A 27754-nucleotide genomic window follows, 5' to 3' on the forward strand; every position below is an offset into this window, starting at 1 on the left:
ATCATCTTGAGAAATTCCATTGGTACCAAGGCTTACTAAAAAATATGGGATCATAGAATAATTCAGAGCGGAAAGGGTCTCTGGAAGTAGTCTAGCATACTACTGAAAGATGTATAACCCACTGTCAGATTTTTTGTTTTAGTTTTTGAATACTTAAAATATTTGTCTAACTTGCTGTAAGCCACATTTGGAAGTGCTCTGTGGACAGTACTTTGAGGATCACCAGTTTTATTTGCTTGCTCAGAAGAAGTCTCTTTAAAAAGTAATAGTCTGCCTTGAAGTGAATTGAAAATACACCCAGTCCAAAGAGCCATAAATACCAGCCTTAAAAATAAAAAATTCTTCGATAAAAAAATTAAATTATTTTTTATAATTTATGTTAAATCTAAACAATATTACATCTTTTTTCTCTGCTGATTTATATTAACACAGTGTCAGACTTGCCTCCTTGATAGCAATCTAAATTTAAGCTCAAGTAAGGCAGAAGTGAAAGAGAAAAGCCTGCTACGTAAAGCATGGTTGTATTCTGAAAAGTAAATTTTGGAATGCAGTATTTTATATTTTGGACCCCATTTATTTCTTCATAGTAACTTTCAGATCTCATGCATTTATTTCACTCTCTCGTAGAACTATATATTCAAACTCAATTATGAAGCTCAGACCGTGTAATCTTTTGCCCCCATAATGTCAACAGTGCAGTGCAACAAGTATGAGTTTAGCTTTCAGTTCTGATACTAATACATAAGTATGTCCCTGTGCACAAAAGGCGGTAAAAATACATTTGCACAAACTGTGCAAATTAGAACAGAAAACTACTGAGGATGTCTTGTCCTCCATGTGTACTTTAACAGGATACACCTGTTTTTCCCATTCACTAGTGGGATTTGTGATTCTCCTTTCTTCCTCAACTGTTTTGTGGGAAGGACATCTTTTCAGCAGCCACCTCCATTTCTGTATCCTGATCAGCACATTCTCCAGGGGCAGACTACACCTGGGAAATCCACAATTTTAAGTGTTTAAGAACAAATACGACAGTGAAGTTGTGCGGCAGCAGCATTTGTGTGCAGGTCTGTTGTGTGTGCATGCTCAACACATGAGCAAATTGGGCACTCTGAACCCTGTCACCCAGATCACTCCACTCAGAGTGTGGTCCTCTTCAGTGGGAATCTTCTGTATCCATGGCTAGAAACAGGCACCACCAGGGGTCATGAGACAAAGCGATTTTTGGCAAGCAAGACTATAATCTCCTTTGCTCTGATTGTAGATAGAGATAAGGGGATGCTCTTAATGTAGTCATCTCATTGGGATTTTACATAGGATAATCCCAGGTACAAGTGTTTCTTAAAGAACTTCTCAATTTCTGGTCTGGAATATGAGAGCAAGTTGAATGACAAGTTTTTTTGTTTTGTTCCATTATCTCCTATGCTTTGTGGCAGCACCAGTGACACAAGCCATGTTCCCAGTCCAGAGTTGGGAGACTGACAAGTATGGCTCACGGGTGGATGGCCATAGATTTTCCCTGTCCTTGTGGCAGTCTGAGACAGTCTTGTTATTTATGAGGGGCTCAGGCCATGCCCCAAAGCTGAGGAGACGGCAAAATTGTCCTCTTAGGTCTGAGCCTGACAGATGCCCCACTTTACTTGAGTGGTGCTGTGGACCTTATGGTCCCACTAACCCTATTGTCCACCACCTCCAAGCTCTGAGGAAGCACACTGGGAGATGCTGATGGCAAGGAGCATACCTTTTTTTTCTCTAATGGAGAAGTTACATCCTAAGAAAAAACAAAATTACTGACACTCTTTTCCACTATGAATCCCTCTGTATAACCAGTCCCAGAATCATTTTCCCACTCCCTTCACAGTCACAGCCCTCTCTCACTCTTAGGCATGCAATGTGAAATAGTGCAGCCTGAGGTCAGATACTATTAGCCATCTAACACTATTTTAATCATAATTACTGCTCTATTCCATGATAAGTGAGCTCACTATGAGATCCATGCTACTGTAGTTTTTTTCCCAGTGTCCATGAGAGCTTGTTCAAAGGTACCTCAATCCTCTTACATACCATTGTGATCTAATGTAGCCACAGCTTCAGCCTGCATTGACAAATCCTTCATCTTGGCCCCAGGAGGTGTGCTAAGAAGTAAAAGCTGTGCCTTGTCTAACCTGCCAAGATAGTAAGCACATAGCTGGTTTTATGGGTGCATCCTGCTGTGCTATTCATGGTTGAAAAATGTGCAAACTGTAGTCTCCAATGGCTTTTTAGTCGAAGTCCTACTCAGCTAAATGAGAGAGGAGGGGACTGACAACTCTTAGAAAATAATTAGTTTAAAAGATGTATATAAAGAAAACCATGCATTATATTCACTTTCTGGAAAAATCTGTTTTCTTGTGCTCTTTCTTCTTTACTCTTCAAGATTGCTGCACATGCTAAGATATTGATGCTTTTAGCTGTGCTATGGAAGGGCTTTATAGACATCTCTGTACTTCTGGTATCCTAGAGAGCACTGTTTTCATATTCTTTACTTTTATGTGGAATAATAGAAGAAATTTAGAAGAAATGTCCCGCTTCTTGAAAGTCAACTTTGTTTTTTTGACGCAAGAACCTATTCCTCAGTATTTAATTGGGAAAAAAAAGACTCTATGGGCACCAGGGAAGGTATTTCTGGAAGGACATTAATTGTTAATTCACCAATTGCTGATTGTTACCATTTCATAGTGTGCACTGTTAGAATTGATTAACCATCTGTTATTGACTGACTTTTGAAGACCTGACTTTAAATCAAACTCACAGACAGGAAAGAAAGGCAAGCAGAACAGGCTTGATACTGCAGAGCCCGGTTTCAGTTAATACCACCCTGCATTAATTGGCAGTAACATGTTTGACATAAGTGGCTGCTGAAAATCCTGCCCTCACCTCATGGCAGATAGGCCATTCATGACTTTGTAAAGTGTAAGAAAAAGCACTTCATAAATACAAATATAAACACATTGCAAGTGGTGCTTGTAAAAGGAAGCAAAGACCTGGTTTCTGGCACGTTGCCTTTTTACACAGAGAAACAAAATTGTTATTCAAACCTAACAGGGGTTTGGCCAATTTAAGAAGCAAGATTTATTGCAGAGTTTCCTTTACTACTCCAGGATATGATTTCACTTTTGCAGAAGAAAAAGAGGGATCATATCATTTACATAGCAAGGTAATAAATAAATAATTGGTTACTGTATTTCCAAGTACACTTCCTCATGTGCACAGATGACAAAAACTGCATTCAGATGTTCCTGGTTCCGTTTCACTCCTGAACAGGGGATTTAAGACTGAAATGTCATCCTGAACTCACCCCTTGTGCCTGAATAAATGATAGTGACCTGCTGTGTGAATCGGCTTAGCAGAACCTTGCAGGTTGAAGTGCTCTTTGGGGAGAAGAAAGTCTGAAAACAATTCTGCCTGATATAGCTGTCAGCTCTGTTAACTCTTTCCAGGATATCATCTCTCTTTTAACCACACAGAGAATCCCACAGACTAAATATATGCTCTCTGTTCTTATCAGGCTACCTGGTAAGAAACTTTACCGAGTACAATAGACTGCTTAAATGGAGAAAATTATTCTGCTTCAGATTGGCTTGACCATCTGTTAAATTGCTCTGCAGCCTCTATCTTTTTCTGAGTTCATGTTTCTTCTGTGCATGAACATTTACTTCTTTTCTTCTAACTTCAAGCCAAAATCTTTCCTTCTCTTTTTAAGGTTCAGCTTCTTTCCTTCTTGCCTCTTATATCTCAGCTTGGACTATATTCTTTCTTTTGAGGCAGATGTTTTGCTGAAGTTACTGACACTTCTCCTGAGCATCTGGAACATATTAGATAAGACCAAAGATCTGTCTAATCCACTACCTCATGTTAAAAAGCAGCTGGTACAGGGGTTTCACAGGAAGGAGCTTAGGGAAGATAGATTATTTATCTCACATACTTTCCCACATGCTGATGTCTAATACTTAGGGATCAGATAATGCCATGAAGTACATGGTATTGTACTTTTGCCAAATATTTGCTCACTGTCTCTCTCTCTAATCCTCTATCTGGTTTAGTTCGGCCTTTTGTTCTTCCTTTTCCTTGACACTGTGTGTCTTGATGTGTCTTGAACAGTCTCCAGCCAGAGTAAGAGGTTTGATGTGGTCCAGATTTGACAATGGTTGGCTGTAAGAAGTTTCCAAAGAGCTGGGGTTTTACATCTACAATGGTAATAAACCTGCCCTGGCATACTTCAGCTGCACCTCAACGATGCAAAAATTTTAATAGTTTGTTTGGGTTTTTTTATAACAAGTAAAGTCTGTTTTATCAGATTTGAGTCTTTGGTGGTTCTCTTTTCCTAACCTTTTCTCTGTAGCCATGATTACTGGAAAAATTCTTTTTTATCTTTTTTTCTTTTTTACCCCTCATCCTTTCTCTTTGTGGAAAAAGTGTTTACTCTGGAGCTGAGCCTTAAAAAAACCAACCCTCAAATAATCTTGAGGCTGTTGATAAAATCGTGAGAGTTGGAAAAGCTGAGACTCCTCTGCTGCCTTCAGAAAAACCTACATGTTCTTCAAAATACAGTCTCCTGTGGGTTTTTTTCTCGACATTTTGACTGCAGCAGGGATTTTTTTGCATTGTTTTTGCAGAATTATCCTTTCCCTCTTTTTGTTGTTGTTATTGTTGTTGTTGTTGGACTGTGTTTTCTTTATGGTTCTGCTTTGATTTTGGCTAGAGGCTCAATACCTTTGAGTAGTCTCTCTCAAAAGATGATTGAGTTTTCCTCCACTCTGTCAAGCTTCCTTCTTAATCTCATTTTTAAACTTACAGTTTTGTCTCACATACTCTTCTTCCCACTTGCCGGCTCATCTCTGGAAATACAGTCCAAATGTCATGGTTGCCTCAGATCCCGGTGAAGATGATTTCAACTTTGAGGATTTCTGCTTAACTTTTTTTATTTTCTTTTCTTCTTTCCTTTTTTCTCTCTATTATTTTCTTGTTTTTTCTTTCACTGGCAGTACCTTCTAGCTGAATCAGGCAGCATGATGAGCTGGAAATTGCACAAGCTACCCCTTGTGTCTTCCAGTGCCTGACATACATGCTGTAAAGTTCTTCAGAATTAGATACAAGAGGCATTACACTACCAAAAACTTCATGTTTTGTGTAGAGAAAGTGCTGGTTTCTAAAATCCATGATTTCAAAGATTTATGAGATGAAAACAGACGATAGCAGTGAGGGCAGGTAGCTAATTTCAGTTTTACTCAGAGTTCCTTCATCTTTCTGGGGTTCAGGCACTGGGCAAAAATTTGATATCAGTCTGTTTGTGATTATAATAAAGAATGGAAAGAGTTGGTACATGGCATCATGACAAGTAAGTATGTAGTCTTGCCAGAAATTTGTAACAGAGGCTCTGAACGCACAGGTTGGCAAGTGCTGGACATGTTACAAAAGCAGCAGCAGGTGGGAACAGTTTGCAATAGAGACTCCAGCCTCTTGGCTGACCAGCTCAACCATAACGAAGGGTTCTGACTTACTGATCTGCTCAGCTGACATAATGGAGGATGTAATCACAATATCCCTAGTTTATAGCTGCAAGGAAAACTGTGCTGCTTCTCTCTTCTCCTCCTCCTCTTCCTCCTCCTCCTCTTTCTTCTTCTCCTCCTCTATAAATTATGTTCCTTGATTTTCCCTAAATATTTTCGTTATTTCATAAGCAGTATTGCTCATATCCCGTGGTAATTTTGCTCCAGGGAGGAGATCTTTTTGATGCTATTACTTCCACCAACAAATACACAGAGCGGGATGCCAGTGGAATGCTTTACAATCTGGCCAGTGCCATCAAATATCTTCACAGCCTGAACATTGTCCACAGGGATATCAAGCCGGAGAATCTACTGGTAAGTGAAGATTCAGCTTTCAGTATTGTTGATAACTTGGGAGTGTGTGAGAGAACTTCTTCCTCCTTCCACACATCCACTCAGTTTATTTCAATGTTTTAAGTAATTGGTTTTTTTTTAATTTTAACCTTTGCATTGTAAAGCTCTTCTAAGAATAACAGCTATAATTAACAGTAACATAAGGTGGTATGTCTAGACTGTTATGTGGCACACAGCAGCAAAGTTATTCCTGGAATCACTAGAAGTGACCTTTTAGTAAACTTCAAGATAATTTCAAGTTTTTCATAAATATAAAAGTGTTTTGTCCTCAGCAGACTATTCTGTACTTTTGCTGCTGCCTAAGTAATTGGCAACACTTTAGTTTTACAAGTATGGTGCGCGTAAATGCTGTGCCCTAATCGTGTCATACATCAGAGCAGAGACAGGAAGAGACTTCAGTGTCCTTTCTTCCCCTACTGCATCTCCCAAATAATCCTATAACACTTTTTATTAAGCCACTTTCCCAAATAGACAGCCTAAATCTTTCTTTTTCTGACTGAATCTGCATGAACCTTATCCACTGAAGGCAATGGAAAACATACCATGACAATTAGTCTTTCTTCTCAGAATTTTGCACTTTTGAATGCAGCAATTGTATCCTTCACATAGGTTTATTTCTTCTGATAAATTAACAACTTCTGATTATTTCACTGTTTTGAGTTTTCTCAAGTTTGCTGACATGTTCCAGCTGTAACTCAAAATTGAGATGTCCCAATTCTCCATATATTCTGCAACCATAAAACAATGTTCGTAGAATCATAGAAGATCAGTTCTTTCAGTTGTTTGCTCTCTACCATGACATTTAGTCCTGTTTGACACTGAAGAGGTTTTATGAGAATGTCGAGTCAAGTAGATCTTACTAATCTTCCAGGGAGTGGGATTTTTACAGTTTAAGTTCTTCTAGTGGACAGTGGTTTTGCTGTTCTGGGTGAGGAAGTAACTTGCCCTTGTTTTCTGTAAACTGATGAAAATATACTGAGTAGAAGTTTCACTAGACAATAATGACTCATACACCTTTCTTGGCCCTTTTGCTCCTTTCAGCCCTGGTGCTGGAGTTGATAGGTGGCTACATGCAGATGTTGTAGCAATGACATGCCAGGATTCCTTAATGCTATGCCTGTAGTGTGTAGGAGGGTGTTGGCCTAGGGCAAGACTGTCTTGACTTGTCTATAAATGCCTAAAGTCTATTGTTGTCAGACTTAAGCTTTTGAGGGAAGAGAGAAAGGTGAGCTGAGATGGGGACAGCAGGGAGGGGATTAGATTTGCCTGCCCAGCTTTTCTGCTAATTACCCACTACCAGGTGTGATAAAACTGTTCACATTGTAGCTGAATTGTTTTTGAATGACTTTTCCAGTGTTCTGCGTTGATATTGATATTGATATTGAGCAGTGAGGGTGTGGCATTTAACCTCCTACAGCATCCTAATTCTCAAAAGCCAGCATCTGATTCACAAATTATATTAATTCTCTAAGGTTTATCAGGTCCTTGAAAGAAAACAATGCTGCTTTAGAAGAGCACTTTGGTAAGCACCTGAGCTTACCTGAGCTTTGACCCCAGCTCTGACACTGTTCTTAGTGTCTCTGAACCTTTCTACTTCTGTCTTAGCTGTCAAACGGAATGTGTGGTTCCTTGTGTCACAAGATTGCAATTAGTTATTTTAATGGCATTTATAAAACACTTGAAAAATGTCACATGGGTCTTAGTCTTTCTTTTTCTAAATACTTTCTACTTGCCTTTTGTCGCCTGCCCTTTTCCTTGCAGCTCTTTAACCCTTCACCTAAGTGATCAGGGCAGTATTTTTCCCTCATTGTTCTTGTGCTGTGTCTTTCCCTCTGTTACTGTCACAGTTTTGCACGTGCAGACGGCTGGTAGTGTTGTTATAGGAGGTTCTCCTGGATACTAGTGTGAGAATCAGCCCTTCCTACACTGCCTTTTTCCTGCCCATAGGTTGTAACTTTAAGTTCAGGGGAACCTATAACAGGCCTGCCCAACGCGGAGCAACTAGATGGGGTTGGAAACAGCATCTACCCCGGTCAATACATGTTCCAAGGCTAACAGCCCCACTAGCAGAAAAAAACATCAGGGAGAATGAGCAAGTTACTTGAGGAAAAACATGGGGAGTGAAGGGGAACATGGTGTTCTGGAGAGGGCACCCCAAAGAGGATGTTCATCCAGAGCCTCTTTATTTCATCTATTATCAGCCCCGGGTAGAGCCTCCCCCTTCACCTTCTCCTTTCTCTTCTTGGTTCTTCCTTTTCTCCAAATGTAACTTCCATGCTTAGAACTGATGTGTGCAATGGGCTATATATCCTGCTAGTAAAAAACCTGTCCTATGTGCAACACCCATTATTTTAGTAAATGCTTAAATATTATCCTCAAGGATAATTATTATCCTTATATATTATCCTCAAGGTGTGAAAAGGCTACTTAACAGTCAATTATCCAAGAGTTTAGGATATGCTGAATACCTGTGATGTTTTAGGTTTTTTTGGGTTTCTTTGTTCTCTAGGGAGTGTCTTCCATGTTTTAATTGGAACATTTTTCATAATTACTGCTATTTAGTATGTTTATTTTGTCAAGTCATGGGATGTCTTTATAGCCATATAATAAACCCTAGAGAACAACTTCTCTGACTGTTGCCATCTGCACTGATCACAAGAGCAGCTTAGAAAATACTGACAGTCTTTATACTAATAGGATACATATGGTGGCACACAATTATGTGTGACTGCATTCAATTAGCGTTGTACAATTACACAGTTTTATTGCTTAGTTAAAACAGTGAAAGCACTTCATAGTGGGCAATTTGCACTAATCCCCATTTCTTTAATTGCCCTTCAGTATTTAAATGCAGTGGAACATGTATAGCATTTATTCTGAATACCATGAGCATTACATGACCTTTCCCATTCCTTGACTGGCAAGTAACATACCACAGCTTCACACTGGGCTTCTTTTTATATGGAGTTACAACGGGGTGAGGAAAAGTTACTTTCTTCAGTTTTACAAGTCAACTGAAATAGTTTTCCAATGAAAGTAATTCGTAGAAACAGATGAAGTAAAATACTAGAAAATACACAGTATCAAACCTTCTGCATTGGTAAATGTTGCCAAACCAACCTCTTCTGTAATTAGTTTCTAGTGTAGATGAGTCACACAAGGTATGATCTGTTGAAGGAAGGAACTTACTAATGTTCACTAGGTTAGCACAATGCAGAAAAAGTTTTATAAAAGGTAACTGCATGAAATAGAATACAAAATGCTAATTAGGCTGAATCCAGCTCTGATGTCTAAGTGCACACTTTACATTTTCTGCAAGCGAATATTTAAAGCCCTAGTCTCTAGACTTTAATTAAAACTGTTGTTGAAATTAGATTTATTACTGCCATTTCAGAAGAGCACTTTCTTTAGTTTCAGGAACCAGATGTATTTAACAATCTGTGTTTTTAATAAAACCATAATTGCCTTTTTTTTTTCCCTGTGCTTTTCTATAAGCATATCTTTTTTTCTGGCTTAGTAGAAGAGAAATATGAATCCGTTTTAAATTGCTGGTCCTCTTAAAGGTCCAGTTGAATTCTTAAAAATAACATAATGAAAGGAGAAGAACTTTGTGTATTCTGAGTGTCTCCTTGTGACTGTATCACCTGGTAAGCAGAGATTCAGGACAGGGAAGGGTTTTCTCTCTAGACATGACTAAGGAGAAACTGGGGGATGGGGGCTGTATAATATAACTAGTTATGAGCTATAGCAGATCCACAGTGAACAGTAGTGAGAGACTTCAAGAATTGGTTTTGTACCAAATGAACTGTTCAAGGGTCCCTTGTAGAATTTATTGGATATTTATAAGAAAAAAAATCTAGTATTTTCTTCTTCAAACACTTGTAGATAAATGTGATTTAGGAGTAGCTGGTCAAGATATGTATTAAGAATGATTTTGGTTTTGATCGAGAAGTATAGTGTCTTCTATTTATGCACGGTTTTGCTGCGAATTGTTGTCAGGATATCACTATTGGGAGCCAGACTACATGGAGCTTTGATTTGGGTTGCAAAATAATGAAGTGATACATATATACGAAAAGAAGGCCTTCTGTAGACCATTTCTATTTTTTAAGGTGCCTTTGTAGAAAACATATCAAAATGGGAAGGAAGAACTCAAACCAGCAGCTGAATTTTAGAAGGACTCACAGCCTCGTGTTTAAGTTAGATACATTTTTGTATTTTTTATTTTAAATATTTTTTTGTAAGTTTTCAGTGATTACAAATTTAGGGCTGTTCTTTTGCTCTGAACCGACCTTTAAAACTGTGTATTTTTTACTGATGTTTTTAGTGTTTTTTCTTGTGACTGTATCTTAATCTCCCTTTGTACCCATAAAAACCCATGAAAGATCATGCTCCTGCTGTAAAGACCATGTTTTAAGACAGGATTGTCATGTATATCCATTAGCAGCCCTAACTGCCTATGTCCCACTGATCATGATGGTAACATGCCAGTAAGACACTGGTTGGTGTTTAACAGTCATCCAAGGAGAGGACAGTATGTCTAGGTGAAATAGTCCAGCCAGGTTTGTGTCTTGTGATTTCAACACACAAGAGAAGAATCTGGAACAGTGCAGTCACTTTTGTATTATCTAAGTAGTTGAAGTTCCTCTGCAAACCTTTAAGCTCTCTGCAAGAGTTTTTAAACTCAAAACCCTACGCTGTGAATTGACTGTCAGTGGGGAGTTAACCTCAGAAAGCCACTGTTGGAATGCCATGCATTTGCTTCTGGGTTTTAGTGTCTAGCAAGTGGTATGTCCTTTGTTGACCACCTGGTGAGATAAGTCTTTCCTGAACACCCTGTCTGTGTTCAAGGGAATTTGTCCAAATTGTCTGTGAATTTTCAAAACTTACAGAGGAATATGTTGAATGTAAGGAGGAGAAAAATTACTGTAAATAAGAAGGAACATTTCAGGCAGTTAGTAAATGATATAGTAGTTACCTTGATGGTATTGTGGTAAACTTTTGAATTTTCCTCCTGACTTAGGTTTATGAACACCAAGATGGAAGCAAATCCCTTAAGTTAGGGGACTTTGGCCTAGCAACAATAGTGGATGGACCTTTATATACTGTTTGTGGGACCCCAACATATGTAGCTCCAGAAATCATCGCTGAAACTGGGTAAATCACTTTTAGTAATGATTATTGATGTGTACACAGTGGAGCATATTCTCGACATTGTGCCAGATAGGAGTTCTTGCAATTAAGGTTTTTATGCTGCATTTGCTTGGCTATGTTGCAGAACAATTAAATTGGAAGGGACCTCTGGAGGCTGTGTTATCCAAACCAGCTCAGAACAAGGCCAGCTGTGGAGTTGTATTGGTCAATCTCTGCCAGTTGTTGACCTCAAACTTCTCATCTTAACACTGAGTTACTAACTAGCCATTTACAGATACAAGAAGTAATTCTTAAACTGTTCTCAGAAACTGCTAACTACCATTCACTTAATTTTATTTCATTATCACACACTGTCCTCTTCTGATTTGTTCCACAGAGTAACTGCCTGCTGGCTTGAGCAGGCTGTGTCACTTTTGCAGACTTCATGATGATAGGCATTACTGTCTAACTCAAGCATACAGCCAGATTTCTTCTGTGCACTCACACATTCTGATCTAATTATAATTTTAAGATGTAAATGTAAAAAATATTTGAAAGCAGAATTAGGATTGATAGGTAGGTAAAATTCAGATGAGAATTTATAAGAAATTATTAATAATTCTGAATGTTTCCCCTCTTCTTGCACTGTTGTCCATAGGAGTCCGATGTCTCTAACCATGTCTCTCACACTTCTAGATATGGCTTGAAGGTGGACATCTGGGCAGCGGGTGTGATTACTTACATCCTGCTCTGTGGTTTTCCTCCATTCCGTGGGTATGGACTGATCTATTCAACCATCCTTGTTGTGCAAACTAGTCCCTATGCTGCTTTTGCATTAAGCACAGAGATTGCCACTGGTAAAAGTTCTCTGCTCATAGGGTTTGGTTTTTTTCCTGTGCTCTGCACAGTGTTTTACACAAACCCCATAAATGTCTGTGATTTTACTGTAAGATCTCTGTCTCGTGTTTGTTTATTTTAGTTTAAACTTCATTGTATTACGAAACAAGAGCCTCCATTACAGGTTCTGTGTGCCTTTGCCTGATGTTTTAAATACACAATGAAATAAGCATCTTCTTTCATGAGCCAAACACAACATATTTTGTGGCTGGTAAAAGGTATTTAAAAAGTAAGCCACTTAATAAGGACATGTCAGATCTTTTATTTCCCTCAAAGCAATTGCAAAGTTATGGGTAATCCTAAAGACTAGCCGGTTACTTCAGAAAGAGTGCACCAAACGCATTGTGTTTTATGATCTCACCATTCACACCCTTGGCTGCATACTTGGGGGAATCAACAGCTTCCATAAACATACTAATGGATCAACAGTTAAAAGCTATTTCAAAAAGTCTATTGGAACCATTTCTGGAAATAATTTTTTCTTTGGGTTTTGTTGTTGGTTTTCTTTTGTTTTTACCTTACAGAAGTGGAGATGACCAAGAAGTACTTTTTGATCAGATTTTGATGGGACAGGTGGATTTTCCATCTCCATATTGGGATAATGTTTCTGACTCTGCAAAGGTGAGTTTTATAGTTGCTGATACTTTCTTCTCCATTATTATTTCCAGTGAGAGTATCTAATGCCCGTTGTTCTTTCATAGTGCTGTATTTGACGTCTCATTCATCTCCTGCTATACCTATAAAGTCCTCGGGGTCACCGAGTATGTTGTTGTATGGTTACTGTCTGCTAGACTTCAGGTGGTTCTGAAATGGACCCTGTTCTGAAAGGACATGATATCGCTATGTGATGTTGCACACAATAGAAACATGAGTAGCCCTTACTGATTGAGAAAAATTTAAATAACTTCGCTTGACCTACACTTCTTAGCTTGAAAGCTCCCTGGGACTGTGCTTTGTATGGACTTATGGGAAGGACCAAGTACCAACCTGGAACTTTTGAATATTATGTAATAATATTATGGGGAGGCTGGTTTCCCTTATTAATCCCATTAGATGTTATATGGGTTGTTTCTTTCTGTCAAAGAACTAGGCCTCCCCATTACCTTATTGTTGTATTATGGTATGAAATACAGACTTGTTTGGGTCACAGTTCTTGGACTGTAGCCTTTGGTGTTCTAAAGCAGATACGTCCTGCTTTTACAGATATGTGGAGGGTGATCAGGACTAGCATTTTAGCCTGTTAACTAGTGAGGTTAATGAATGAGATACAGTCATAGAGTTGGAAGTCCTCTAAACCACATCATTGTGTTGTACCAGTCTTCATTTCATAGCATCATAATTAGGAACTCTGCAAGTCCTTTGCCAGTGGTGTTTTCCTGTGAAGCTCCTTCTTCCAAATAGTGCAGTCTAAAATTTCTGTTTTGAAGCATTAACCTATCCATTTTACTTATCTTTGTCACTAAGAATTACTAGCTTTGGTCTTTGTTGATACACCTTTATTTGCTGCCATGTTGCCATCCTGTTTTTGCCATGCACTCCACTCAGTGGTGGAATTATATATATGTTTATTTACATACTAACCTAATTTCATGCAACCATCTGTTTTGCACATTATGTATTAAGTGCTTTTCTGTTAAACAGTGGCTTCAGAACTGTAACTCAGAAATGTCTTCTAGCTTTTCAAGGTACAGATAGATATTGATTTAAAAGTTCATCTGGATGTTCAGCAGTTCATAGTTGTTCTATTTTTAAATAATATATTTCTGTAGTTGGTAGTTCACTCTCCCTTTGAGCACTCCTACAAAATCAGTTAAAGAGCTCTTTAGTGAGTGTTGATTTGTTCTTTAAAAGTGTTCTCTAATTTTGACCCGGTGTTCCATTTCTCAGGAACTTATCACAATGATGCTTCAAGTAGATGTAGATCTGCGGTTCTCAGCCTTGCAAGTTCTTGAGCATCCATGGGTTAATGTAAGTATTTTCAGACTTGGAGATGCTTCTTGCAATTTGGCATCTTTTAGCTCTTTCCTGTCAAGTCCCTGCTATGCCCTTTTGAAAGCCAGCACATTCTAAAAATGCCACAGATTTAACTGGAAATAAGCTGGGTTACATGCTTATTTAGTGTATGACATGTACCTTGGAGTTTACACTATTATATGCATGCCCAGCTACATTTTCTCTAAATATTTTGAGCCAGATTTTCAACAAATTTCAATGACATTTGATAAATTTATATGTCTAAAAATCAGCTTGAAGCTTCAGTGACACATTTTGTTCTCCTAAAATCAGATGGACTCAAAAATCTCACAGTCATGATTAAGAGTTACTGCAATGTAGTTCATAGTATTAAGCTACTTGATCCAGAATGAAACAAGGAAACCTTTAGAATCATATTTAGCTTCTGATGATAATTAATATTTGTTAATTATTTCAGACTATTTAACATGTCTTAAAATATTTGGATGACAAGCAATAAAAATATGGGACAGTCTATATTCAAATTCAGAAGGGACAACTGAGAAAAGAAACACAATTGGGATGAACAGAGAAAAAAAATTGAAGGAAGAAGAAATAATGCTTTGTTTTGTTTGTCGCAAGCTTGAGTGTGCATTCCTCGCTGGAATACAATTTGGTCCCTCAGCTGCTCTATCCAAAATCCCTTTCCCAGTAAAACGCTGTTCTGAAAATTCAAATATACAGTAACCTCAGATGTTAATCTTTTTTTATGAAAATGTCCACCATGTCATCCACAGTAGTGGTGATCAGTTAAGCATTTACCAAGTATATGTTTTAGACTTGGAGGCTTCCTTATTGCCCAAACCTTTTTTTTTAAAACTGTAAATGCTTTTATCATGCAGAGGACTTCTATGATGTACAAAAAGTACAGGAAAACATCTGATGAAAATCTTTTCATTTTTAAGGTGACATTCAAGCACCTGAAATACTAATTTTCCTTGATGCCAGGGACTGTCCTTGAAACACAGTGTTCTGTCACAGTTTATGATGCCTTTTGGTGATTGAGGTGTCTCTGTGTCCCCATGGGAGGAAGATGGGTGGAGATTTCTGGAGTTCTGCAGGGGAAGAGATGGAACTGACTGACCAGAAGCCACAGAGAGGCCAGGTCACCCGAAGTGTCAGCACACTCATCAGCACACTGCTGCTGAGATTACTGAAATATCACCTGTTTACACCATTTAAGGATGTGGTCACTTATCTTCACCTTTTTCTGAAAAATATATTTGAAATATTAATGCTACTCCCAGATGCTTTTTTTTTTTTTAATTCAGTTACACCATGGTGTGTTTTAGGAAGCCATTTTAGCACAATATATTAAAAAAAGAGTGCAGCTCTTTGTTGGTAACCTGATGGTGATGGTGTGCAAGTGACATAAGGATCTGCTCTCTGCCCTCAGTAGTACCTGCTGATGAGGATGGGAGGGGAGAGGGGACGGGGACCAAAGCCTTTTAACACTCTAGAGCTCTGCTAACAAAACCTTGGCAAATTCCTGGTTTTCTGTGCAACAAGTTAACACGTGGAACCCTTTGCCAGAAGGTGCTGTAGAGGACAAGTATAAATGGATTCAAAAGGGAATTTAATAAATTTTTGGAGGATGAGCCCGTTGGAGCCTATTAAATATAGTGGTCTGGATATAAGTCTTGGCTCACAAAGTTCTTAAGTACTTGGTTGGCAGGAATTAGAGTATATACAGGGAAAGTTAAAGATCTACTTGTCTTTGTTAAAGGTACTACTTCTTAACAGTGACAACAATGCACTGTCAGAAACAACATACAGTATTCCATTCATCTTTGATCTAGCTCTGCTGAACTTCTCGTAATTTTATGATGGTAATAATTCTCTGCAATCAAACCTGTAGAAGTGTAATCTGTAAGTAAGTGAAACAAATATTCCATGACCTTTCTGTAATTCCTTCTTTTCTGCCCAACTGCTGCTTTTAGCAACTGAGACGAATCAGCATTTTGTCTTCAGCAATACACTAAAGATAGTTCATAATGAAGATCAAAACTGCTTTTGAATTCTCGTATGTGTCTTCCAGATATTTTTTCTGAAAGACAAAAAAACAGTGCTGGGACCAGTTCAGAAAAGTGCTTGAACATTTTCCAAACATTGCTCCTATTTCAAGGCATCACACATGGAAGCACTTAGTATCAGGCATAAAATTAACTAGATGGCACTATAATCCTAATTCACATTAGGAGAAATAAGAACATGGCTGAGTTGAAACAGGTGCTTAAATGATTACATGAAAAAAGGCATTTCCTTGAAGTGTGTCTAGCCTAGCAGACACACTAGAAGATAGCCTAGCAGGGTCAGCCTGATGGTGCACCGAGGCAGAATGGTACACTGGTGTTAGATCCAGCTATGCATCCCCATGCCATCACTTGTTTGATCAGGTGCAAGTCTGCCACATAGCCTCCCTCTATCTCAATTTCTGAGCTTCAGGACAGGGAATTAATATACTAATCACTTTTTACAAAAGGTTCTGCAATCCATATGTTGTAATTACCTGAGCAATTATCTGCATGCTGGCTTTCTGAGAAGATATGGGGAATTTTCACCTACATTCCATTTTCACAGGTAACCTGCTTAAATATTTTTTCATGGCATCAAATGCTGGACTTTACTTTCCCTTTCTGTCCTAGTTTCAGCTGGGATAGAGTTTACCACAAAAGTTTTCTTATGTCAGTTTTGAACCTATTCATAGAGTGTTAAATCTGCAGCTAAAATACTAGATAAAACAGCTGGCTTGAAAAGTAGGCATGTGTTTTCTTCAACAATTTTAAGAAACATTTTCTCTCTTTGATCAAACCTTTGATAGAAGTGTTGTAACTGCTTACACTGTATAAAACCATTTTGTAGATTGTAAATAACCATTCCACTTTATAGCTGCTTACTATGTGATTACTTGGTAAATTGCTGAGATTCCTGGAATGTGCTTTGACAGTTTCAGTAGGAGCAAACTCTCATTTTAGTTTCAGTTTTTGCTATAAAAATAACTGGAATCCTCTTGGAAACTGCAAAACTTGTTATGGTCAGAGTCAGGCCAGTAAAGCAGTTCCTATGTCAGTGATATCCCAGCTGTTTTCAATTCAAAAAAACAAAACCTGAAAAGATGTTGGCTACATGCCACTGCCACAGATGGAGATCCTGAATTCTAAATGCAATTCAGCAACAGTTCTTTGCCCCCTTCATTTAGTTTATTCAGTCATCTCTCCTATGCAGTACACTTGGACCTGGAAACAAATCCATCTGTTTATACTTCCCCCACGGGGACCCCAGCTCTTTCCTTTACCTGCTCAAAGTCTCTGCAAAGCCAAAGAATTATAAAAGAGACTGGAAGCTTGAAATCTGGCATTTTAAACATTGATGTTATTGATAACCTGAAACAAGCTACAGGACAAACTTACTCTTTTTTTGTTGTATAAGTAGTAACTGTTTCCTAATACATCACTGAGCAGCAAATGCTGCATGACTGCATTCCCTAAATCCTTCTCTGTTAAAATAATCAACATAAAATCTGTGTTGTTGCTGAAGAAGGAAAGATGGCACACAGCAGCCTAAAAAGAATTCGGAAAACTGGAGCTTTTACATATTTCCTTCCCTGTGTTTGCCTTGGAAATTTGTGTGCAAAAGAAATGAATAACCAAGCAATAAGTAACAATAAGCTGAATATTTGTAAGGAATTTAATTTAAAAAGACATTTCTTGTTTCATAGCTGCACTACTTTTGGTTACATCTTAGGACACTGCACAAAGAAACATTTCCCTGTAATCCCTAGAGAAAACTGTTCAAAAGCTTTTCCAGCACTTCTATTTGCTCTGGTTTCCTGCTGTTATTTGTATAATAATCTATTCATCTGATGATTTTAGACCTGGAAAGTAAAGGTCTTGTGACCAACTTGTGAAATGGATATAAGTGCTTCAGGGCAGTAGGAGTCTGGGAATCCTGAACTTCATTACATTTTTTTAACGCCTCTTTTTCCTTTGAGTGGCAATGTCTCCTGCCACAGAGAACAATGCAAGTATGAAACCAGTTTTTATTAATTACTAGAATGACTCCAAGACAATATGCCTCTTTTTTTTTTAATATTATTTTGATTTCTTTCAAATAGACTATGAAAGGTATTTTGTGGAGGCTGATTAAAAAAACCAAAAAACCAAAAAGCAACAACAAAAACCAATAACACAAAAACCAGAAGTATTTTAACATTCCAAGCAGTTTAGATTGTCCATGTGAAAACTCAAATTCTGGATCAGAGTTTTCAAACACTCAGTGGATTTTGACTGTTCCGTTTCTGAGTCATGCACAGGAGAGCTCTTCATTCAGAGCATCAGCAGTCAATGTTTTCTGAAGCTCTTGACCCCCTAAAGTTCCCAGATTGAGCACCAAAAATCACTAGTTGTCTTTAAAAGATCTTGTGATTACTGCTAAATCTGAGATGAAATTCTGTGGTCCTAACCCACTGAAAAAAGCAAAATCTTGAAAATAGAGGAAAGGAACAGTTAACCTCTTTGGGGTCTGACATCCTTCCCATTACAGCAACCCAATGAAATTCCTGTCAGCAATGTTTACCCTATTCTCCAATTCTACAGCTTACCCTGCTGACTCTGGTCAATATGATGTTTTTGATTCTGGTTTGTTTTTTTTTTTACTTCTTGTCTTTTAAAAATGCAGAGCAGCTTGTTTTATATTTAGTTAAATAGCTGTCATCTCTCACCCTCAATAGCTATCTATTTTATTTTTGACTGAAGTGATTCCAGGAGCCAGCTTAATATATACTGACTTGTTTATAAAGCACACTTGAATAAAAAAATGATAACTACTAAATGTCAGGTGGTACCAACAGTAGTAATAAAAATTTAATAATGATAGAGGAATTCCAATATATCCCCATGCTACATCTTAAATTGAGCTGTGAAATATTTCGTCTAAAAGCTGGAGCCCAAACTATGTGTCTGTGGCATGCTACCACCAAAAGTGAGGGTGTAGTGCTTCACCAATAAAATATGACTATTGTCTTCTCCGTAGTTTAGTCTTTTGACAAGATGACATGAATGCTTGGCAGTCTTTCATGTCAAGAAAGCCAAGAGAACGATTTTATTTTTTCTTCCTCCTTTATTGAAGAGAAATTCGCTTTAGCTTTCTTCTGGGAAAGGCAAGGTCAATGGAAAGTAGGTTATTTTTAGGGGTCATATACTACCAAGCCAAGACTCCCTGGTGCTAGACAATAATCAGCTACTGGGTCGTATTGTTTTGGTTTTTGTGTTTTGCAGCTGTGTGCACTTGACTATATTTTGCCAGCTGAGACTTTTTTTTTAAAGGGGTGAGTAAGGGATCTCTAAACACAAACTCCCCAAGCTAAATAAATAACAAACCCTACCAACCTCCCTAAAATTCCCATAGGCTCACTGAACTCATGATTTACTGCAGCAGCTCTGTAAGTCTTTAAGTGCACTCAGAATTGCTGTGAAGTCAGAAAAAGAAGTGTCTGTCATCTCTCTCCATTCTGATCTTGTCTCTTGTTTGCCTGTATTCTGCTATGATTTTGCTTAAGTGGAGTTTAAGAACTTTTTCAACTGTTGTCAACCACATATACCATGCAGTACTAGCTTGGGATGACCATGATGTGTGGCCAGTGACCTGATATCCTGCGTGTTTATCTCCCTATTCCACCTATTCTGCATATTGTTGCCTGTAATCCTGCATATTCTGCTAGTGGGGAAGTCTCACCGAGCAGTGGCTTTTTACACATTTTTCAGGCATAAGGATCTTTTTTACAATTTCTAAAAAAACTCCCCTTTTCTTGGGCTTGAATCCAACCTGAGGACTTGCACAAAACTGCAAACTCCCTTGTCTCTGCTATGGTTTTGTCTCAGCATGGAGGTTACTGGTGTGCCTAGGTGCAGATATCCAGGTTTTCTCTGCAAAGTGGGATGTCTCAGCTGGAAGGAGGCATGTCCCAGACCAGCTGCATGGTGTCTGGGCTGGAGAGCTGGCTCACTTGCTGTGTGCCACAGCAGAACATGTGTCTGCTTCTACTTAGCCATGCATTTGTGTGCCTACTTTTACCTCAGGTTAGCTCAAGTTGAGAACACAGACATTTTGGCATGGAGGAAGAGGCCACCCATAGCTGGCTCCAGCCCTTCTCTGCTTTCCCAGGCAATCTGTACCTCTGCATTCATGTACCTTTCCCCACAGCATCCCAGGCTTCTTTGCCTTGGGACTGGGGTAAGGAATTGCAGTCTCTTGTTATCAGTCAGTTGGAGATTTGATTTGTGGAGGTAGTTCTGGTTAGCGAGGATTTTAGTACAGTACTGTCATGATCTGTGGGAATGCCACCACAAGCCATGAGCTCACGCCTGACCTGACCTGGCCTGGCCTGCAGACGTGCTACAATGCATCCTGGAGTTGGTCAGGTCTCCTCCTCACCCACTCCGAGGTTCTCAGCCAGGGCATGTCTCAGCTCCCATCTTATCTGGGTTTCCTCACTGTGGGACTCACCAAATTGTGGCCGCATCTTTCACCCAACTCCGTAGTCCCTGAGTATGGAACATTAACAATTATACAAGGAGCTTATAGGTGTCTCTCAGAATTTTGGAAGATCCTTTCCTTCATCCTGCCAAAATAGGACCTTTTGTTATTCTAATCTCTTGGATACTTTTTACTTTTGAGGTCATTATCGTTAAATTTATATGATGAGTAAACAGAATCATAAACAGGTCTGAGTTTATCTGAGTTTATGCTTTGAAATATTAATGGACCTAAAAACAACTAGGCAGTGGTGTTTAAGGCATGGTAAAAATAAAAATAAGATGTTTAACAATTATTATTAATTCACATTACCTAAAATTTGAGAAGAAAAGATTGAGTAAAGAAGAAGAGAGAGACTGGTTCATTCCATAATATGTTCATCTTATATGTACCTTAGATATATTGGTGAAGGCAATGATTGACCCATATTTTAATAGAAACTTTTTGTAAACTTTTCTGTATTGACAGGTGCTATCAGAATCACCCTGCAATTCTCTGCTTTCGCCTTTTCTCTCTGAAGTTTTATTTTGCTTTATTTCTCTCTAGGATGATGGCCTTCCAGAGAATGAACATCAGCTCTCAGTAGCTGGGAAGATAAAGAAGCATTTCAACACAGGCCCTAAGCCGAACAGCACAGCAGCTGGAGTTTCTGTCATAGCAGTAAGCATCTGAATTACACAGCTGAAACACATCTATGTGCCCATCAGACAGTATGTGTTTAGGACATTCCACCAAAGAAAAACAGAGAGGATTAATCTTTAGATAATTCTAGCATTTAATTAATATAAGCATAGACTGGTATTCTGCACAACTTTTCCCTTGATTCTGCTTGTGAGTCACATTGTTATTGAACAGCCCTAGGATATATAACTGTACACACAGTTCCACATTTTACCAGAGGATCAGTGGACTTAACTCCAATGTAGATTTGACAGTTTGAACTATGGGATCAGGACATTTTAATTGGCAGCATACTCATCATATGGATTGAGGCCACGCAGAGGTTTGTAGCAGAAGGGCAACCCCACTTTAAAATGGAAATTGTTCCAAAATTTTGACTGAAAATCTATATGGTGGCCTAAACTTCTCCTCTTTGAAGACATGAAAGGGAGCCATGATGCCTCACTGCTGCCTTCATGTTTCATGAGTCTAGCCACTTCAGATTTAGCTGAGCAGCAGCATTTTATTGTAGTGCCACACAGAAGCTGCTTCCCTTTCAGCAGAAGTGCTTAATTGCGTAACGACTTAATGGAGCTCCTTGCTGCCTTCTCTCATCTTGCAATTCCAGTCGAGCCATTCTAGGTTAGAACGTGTCGGGAGCTTCTGAAACTAAGCTTGACCAAACTTTTGACGAAGCTTTACTGATGTTTCAATGGCATCCTCAGTGTAGCGTACATACCATAAAACTCTTATTTTTTTCTCACAGATGAACATGTGTATTAGATATACATGGGCACAGAATATATTCAGCATATGATGAGATTACTCATACTAATGCCATTAAATAATAACATGCACATCCTTCACATTTTTGATACATCTGCCTGTCTGTAAGCTTTCCTTTATTACTCATAGTAATGTGAACACTCCAAATAGTCACTAAAAATAAGTGACATGTTAAACGTAACCATTCCCATATCAGATTACTCAGTGTTCATTCCCAGCTTCCATAAATTGCAGGTGGTGTGACTGCACATGTACACTTTCTTGTACTGTTTCCACTTTCATGTTTCTCAGCTCAGCCCCTCCAGTGTTGAGTTTAATCAGCATGAAGTAAACTCAGCTCAGCACATGCAATCTGGCTCACAGGTGTGAAGTGTTTGTGCAGCAAAATGGATACTCTCTCAAAGTTACTTGGTATAAGTGCTTAAAATTTCAAGCTGTGCCTCTCATATTTTTTCTTTACTCTTTCCTACCCTGAACGTCCTCAACATGGAAGCAAGTTGTTCCTCATGCTTTTCCTAGATTTTCTCAGCCATCAGCTAACATAGTCAGCATTTATTTATTTTCATTTTTAAGCAATAATACTGCAACAGCTCTCCCACAACTAAAACATCACATACCCATTGCTCATCTGAACTGCAGGTATGTTCTGTATAGACTAGCTGAAATCGTGTTCCTTTTAAATGGACTGCCAGCACGCTTGTCCATGAGAATTACTGCTCAGATGCTCCATGCTAATGACTTCAAAGCTTAAAAGCAAGAAATAATGCCTCTGTCCTCATCCATCCCTCGCCTCCTTTATATTTTTAATTTCCCTGCCCTTCTCTTTTTTTTCTCCGCCCCAATTGCTTTGCCAAGGAATTGATTGCAACAGTTTAAAACTTGAGTAATGAAAAAGGCACTGTAATGAATCTTTCCACTGCAAAATATTATACATCAGGAAAAAAAAATTGTATGTTTAATTATATTCTAAATATTTTTTAGTGTTTGGAAATTTAACAGAATATTTTTAGTGATCATCTCTGTGAGCAAACTTCATACTCCGGCATGATTAATCCTGTAACTTGGCCTATAAAGTAGAAATGTTTAGAATATTTTTACGTAATTCAGAAAGTGGTTTGATTAGCTTGTGTCAATTATTTTCTAAAAAATTGGAAGAGATAGGGAAATATAGACCTCTTTAGTATTTTGGTAATGTTCTAGAATGCTGGATAATTCTTATTTTACAAATAAATTAGTTTTGTTTCCTACAAAATAATTTAATGTGTAAAAGAAAGCCAAAAGCAAAACAGCAATGCATTTAAATGCTGTTTCAGCATTTGAAAACGAATTTAATCTATATTTGATATGCATGTCATCAGGGTTTTATGTTTGAGAATCTTCCTTTAGCTGTGCAATCTCAAATATCACAGAAGTAAATCCTATTAACAAAGACTGCTCTAGATTTAGAACTTTCAAAGTATGTACAGATGTTGTAACATTGTTCCGCAGTAAAGACATGCACTAACTATATTTTCCATAAAAATAATGGGGTTTTGTGCCTGCCTGTATGTTTACTGTAACTTTTTGAGAGAGTGCTTGTGTATATAATATATAGAGATGCCTTCTATACATTATATAACACATCTGTGTCTTTGTTTGTGAAAATGTGTTAGTATGTGCATATATTTCTGTAGCTTACTTAATAGTATGAAAGATAAATATTAGCATTACTTTGAATCTTATAATTCTGTTTATGTACAGAGATAGCTAATATGTGGTATTTAGTTCTTAATTTGTCCTCACATTGCTATGATATGGTATTATATGCCTGTTTTCTCCGATGGTAAGATATAACACACCTCAAAGATCTCAAGGAGTATTTATCATATGCACCAATTAAAACTATAATATGAAAATTAAATTCCTAAAGATGTGTTCGTGGTCAGCTTGATTGGGAGGAAGTTTGAAGCCACATGTGTTTTACATACACTGACTGTGGCTACTGCTTCCTTCAGAAATGTTCAAATTCCATTGACTCCTTTGGTTCAGACTTATATCTGCCTTATTGATGCTGTAATCCTCAGTAAAAGTTGTCTCTGACATTTCAAGGCAGAGACATCCTACTTCTCATGCATGTGTCCAGACTTCAAGTTTGTCCACATTTGGAAGGATTTGTCGGTTTGGACAAACTACCGTAATGAACATGTTGAGCATGCCTAGCAAAGTAGTTGCTTTGCTGATGTAGCAGTATGATTTCTGAAACAAAATTAACTCTACAGGCAAAGAGAGTTTTCTGTTGATACAATAATACATCATTAGAAGTTCTGTCAGCATAACTGTCAGTTGGGAAAAAATTCCCTTGAACAAACATAGCTTTGCCAGCAAAATTTTAATTGGAGAAATAGTTTTTAAAACAGCAAGAGAATTAGCAAATCCCTAAAAAACACTGTTTGCTGATGAGAGAATATGTAGGAGAAATATCACTTTACTTGCTCTGTTCTTAAATTCTTGTCACAGGCATTTACTACCAGTCTCTGTGGGAGACAGAGGCTGGGCTAGTGCCCCTCAGTCTGTGTCAGAATGGCCACATTACTGTTAAGCATATGCCAAAATATTTGCAGGATCATGTTTCTCATACAGCTTTTCAATAGGAGCAGTATTTTGTAGTTCTGTGACAGTGTTTATAAAACATACTGCAGATAAAAATGTAAAACTGGACTTCTACTAACTAGTCTTTTTGAAATTTGAGGGTAGATTTTTTTTCCCTTCAATTCTCCAAGGATGGCAACCCCATTTTTTTTTTACTGTGGCCATGAAACAATACCCTATGGTTGTATCCTCTGGGTTTAGTGACAGTGCCTAGAGTAACTAGGAGCCCAAATCACTTTTAAAGAATGATTCTGCAACACAGAGGTGTGCTGTAATTCCTTGTATGAACCAAGCATCGTTTAATATGTGTCCTTGTCTGAAGTGTTAAAGCTCTGCCTGTATGTCATCACTTTTGTGCTTGTACTTTTGCCAGTGTTAAGACAGAGGAAAAGACTAATGTTATTCTGCTGTTAAGGTTGGATGAGGTCTCTCTGTCTTGGTAATGCATCTCTGTCTGGAGAAGTAGAGAAATTGAGTAGAACAGCTAAGGAGAAAAGCTGCTCAGAAAGTTGGTGCAGCTCTCTGTTGCTTACAGGGTCCTGGGTTCAGGGCCCTGGCAACGGGAAGGCAGTGGGTGGGTCATTGCCCTGCATTCTACCAATTTTTAAAAAAAATTACAAATGCCAAGTGGTATTTTTAGCCATGGGATTTCTTGGGTGGTGTGGAAGAGAAGCCAAATTCAGCTTGTAAGTTTTGCTTGCCTTAAAGATGAACCTGTGTCTCAACTATCCCTTCCCATCTATTATCTGTGTTTTCCTGGGATCATTGTCCACAGCCGGGTTTCTCATGGTAGAATTTCCACACTGCCAAAATTTTTCAAACTCGTGTTAGGAAGTGACTCTCGCCATTTTCTCTGTATTATTTTTTTAGCTATTCAATTTTAGGGCAATATTTTTAATCCGCTTTTTAGAAAAACATCCCTTTTGTGTGTTTTATGTGCAGCATACAAGGAAGCCAGTAGATGGCAATAGCAGACCAGTGTAATTAAGCAAACACAAATTTAACTCTAGGTACAAGGTCCCCATGGTTTTAAACAGGAAGCGTCCTTTAAATAATTCTAAATAAGATGAAAGTGGCATTGTTTTAACAAAATGGAATGAATTATTAAATTATTGAAGGGGAGTCATCAAGAAAAATTCAAATTTGCGGTTAATTCCTAACTCCCCTTGAAGTGTGTTGAACTGCTTTTCTGATTTAGAATTAGAAACTGTCATCAGTATTGGAAATATATGCCATGCTCTTATTGAAACACAAAATGGCCTTTTCTCTTCCTAGGGCAAAATCTGAAAATCGTTGCAACTAACAGTTTTAAAGCAGACAGAGTGTCTCTGTAGATATTTTCCCATAAAATTTTATTTAATTCAGCTAAATGACGTCTCCACCGTCTGTTAGAGCAGCACCGAAGGGTTAGGGAAAAGAACACATTTTCTTTGTTCCTATGCATGTGATTTTGCTAATGATAGACTAAACTTGAAAAATCTGTATTCCTTAAGTAATATCACTGGCATACTTTCCTGGACACAATGTTAAGTTCATTTCCATTTTGACTTTAATTGGTGCAATTTTAAACCAAATAGTTTTGTACTATTATCTTTTTGAGCATGAGGTGTAAGCTGAAATGATAAACAATGTTATTCATGGCTCTGAGTAGTCCTACTTTCCAAGGTTAACGCATTTTTAGAAATGAATTACCATGATTGATGGGGTATCAAAATGTGATTCTTTTCGTCTTTACACATTCCATGATTTTGAAGCAGTCTAATTTAAGCCTTGTGTAGTGTGTCTAGCCTGCTCCTTGTGATGGTTGCACTGCATTTAATTTTTTTTTTAATTAATAAACTTCTCAGTTTATTGCAAAAGATAATATTCTATTACTGGTATGTGCAACTTAAAAGGGCAATACTGTCTTTGGAGGTAAAAAGATATTTGTCAGACTTTTAAATGAATGCATTATGCATTAAGTAATCTATTTCACAAATTCCATTTTAGTTTGAATAAATTGGCTTCTAATTTAGCAAGACCAAATCTAGAGTTAGTATCTTTTTCTTTTATTTCTTTACCTTTTTTTTTTTCTTCTGCGGTAGGTAGCTTTAGGATGTTAGATAAGAGCCTTCTGAAAGTGAAAACAGTAAATATGCACTAAATAAGGAACAGCTTGCTCTGGAGTCTGAATTCTCTAGCCTAATGTTGATCCACTGAGTTGCCCCGTTTCTCTCTGCTCAGCTGGACCACGGGTTTACCATCAAGAGATCAGGGTCTTTGGACTACTACCAACAACCAGGAATGTATTGGATAAGGTATGAGATGGTGCAGCGCCAACAGTCAGTGTTTCCATGGCAACGTGCTGGCAGTCTCCATTAACCAGTTCCTTCAGTGGATAAACATGCTTTTTGATTTGTTATCGGGTCCATATGCTGCTTTATCAGTTTCGTTTTAATCTTGATTGAGATGCCACACCCCTTCATTCCCTTTCTTCACCCATCCCTCACACCCACATTGCCAGCTTTCTCTTCATCGCACATGCTCAATATCAATCTCCCCTATAGTTAAAAGGACAGTGTATATAGAAAATCTACCAGATATGCTGAAGTACTCACCCTCCCCCTCTCTATTGCTTGTTAAGGCATCTGCTTCCCCTGTGCTCCTGTTTCAAAACACACGGAGTAGCAACAGGCTCTCAGCATATATTTTCCTCTTTTTTCCATGCAAGATATGGAGCTATATACTGTCATTTTAAACCGATTAAACACAATCCTTACCTTAGATTGAACAATGCATTTACATAACACGGGCTGTAGAAACTCTCCCAAGTTCACTGAAATACAATGCATTGTATGTGCTGGTAAGCTTGTGTTTCTAACAATGCATTCCTTCTCTTTTCTTTTTAAAACCCTTCTGATACCTGTTTATTTTGATTTGATTTTGTTTTAAATATTGCATGAGTCTTTTGAATATATTTTTCTTCATTGTGTAACTGTGCCAGGGTTGTTGTTAACTGGCTTAACCTGTATGATAAAATGGGTCTCTGGGAGGGAGAGGCTTATTCTGCAGCAGGGGCAAGGAGGGATCCAGGTCTGATAGCCCACGAGAGGCCCACACACCTCCTCAATAAATCCAAAGTCTTGGAATTTCCATCAAGTGGTTACTTGCTGTCTTTTTTC

The 27754-nt window shown here is 38.1% G+C and overlaps 1 protein-coding gene across 5 annotated transcripts in view; it reads left to right on the forward strand.

Moving 5' to 3' along the window:
* The window catches only part of DCLK1 (doublecortin like kinase 1), a 283428-nt gene that overhangs the window by 239025 nt on the left and 16649 nt on the right, over nucleotides 1-27754 (forward strand). For 3 of the 5 annotated variants that reach the window (XM_051778880.1, XM_051778881.1, XM_051778882.1), the window contains 6 exons: nucleotides 5757-5903; nucleotides 10966-11099; nucleotides 11772-11849; nucleotides 12497-12593; nucleotides 13860-13940; nucleotides 21066-21179. In XM_051778880.1, the coding sequence (XP_051634840.1) occupies nucleotides 5757-5903; nucleotides 10966-11099; nucleotides 11772-11849; nucleotides 12497-12593; nucleotides 13860-13940; nucleotides 21066-21179 (651 nt within the window). Of the gene's footprint in view, nucleotides 1-5756; nucleotides 5904-10965; nucleotides 11100-11771; nucleotides 11850-12496; nucleotides 12594-13859; nucleotides 13941-21065; nucleotides 21180-26816; nucleotides 26891-27754 lie in introns of all 5 variants that reach the window. The other 2 variants (XM_051778879.1, XM_051778883.1) reach the window with 1 other exon arrangement.

The sequence above is a fragment of the Manacus candei genome, unplaced genomic scaffold (assembly GCF_025592945.1).
Source record: "Manacus candei isolate 608988 ecotype Guabito, Panama unplaced genomic scaffold, ASM2559294v1 h1tg000014l, whole genome shotgun sequence".
NCBI lineage: Eukaryota > Metazoa > Chordata > Aves > Passeriformes > Pipridae > Manacus > Manacus candei.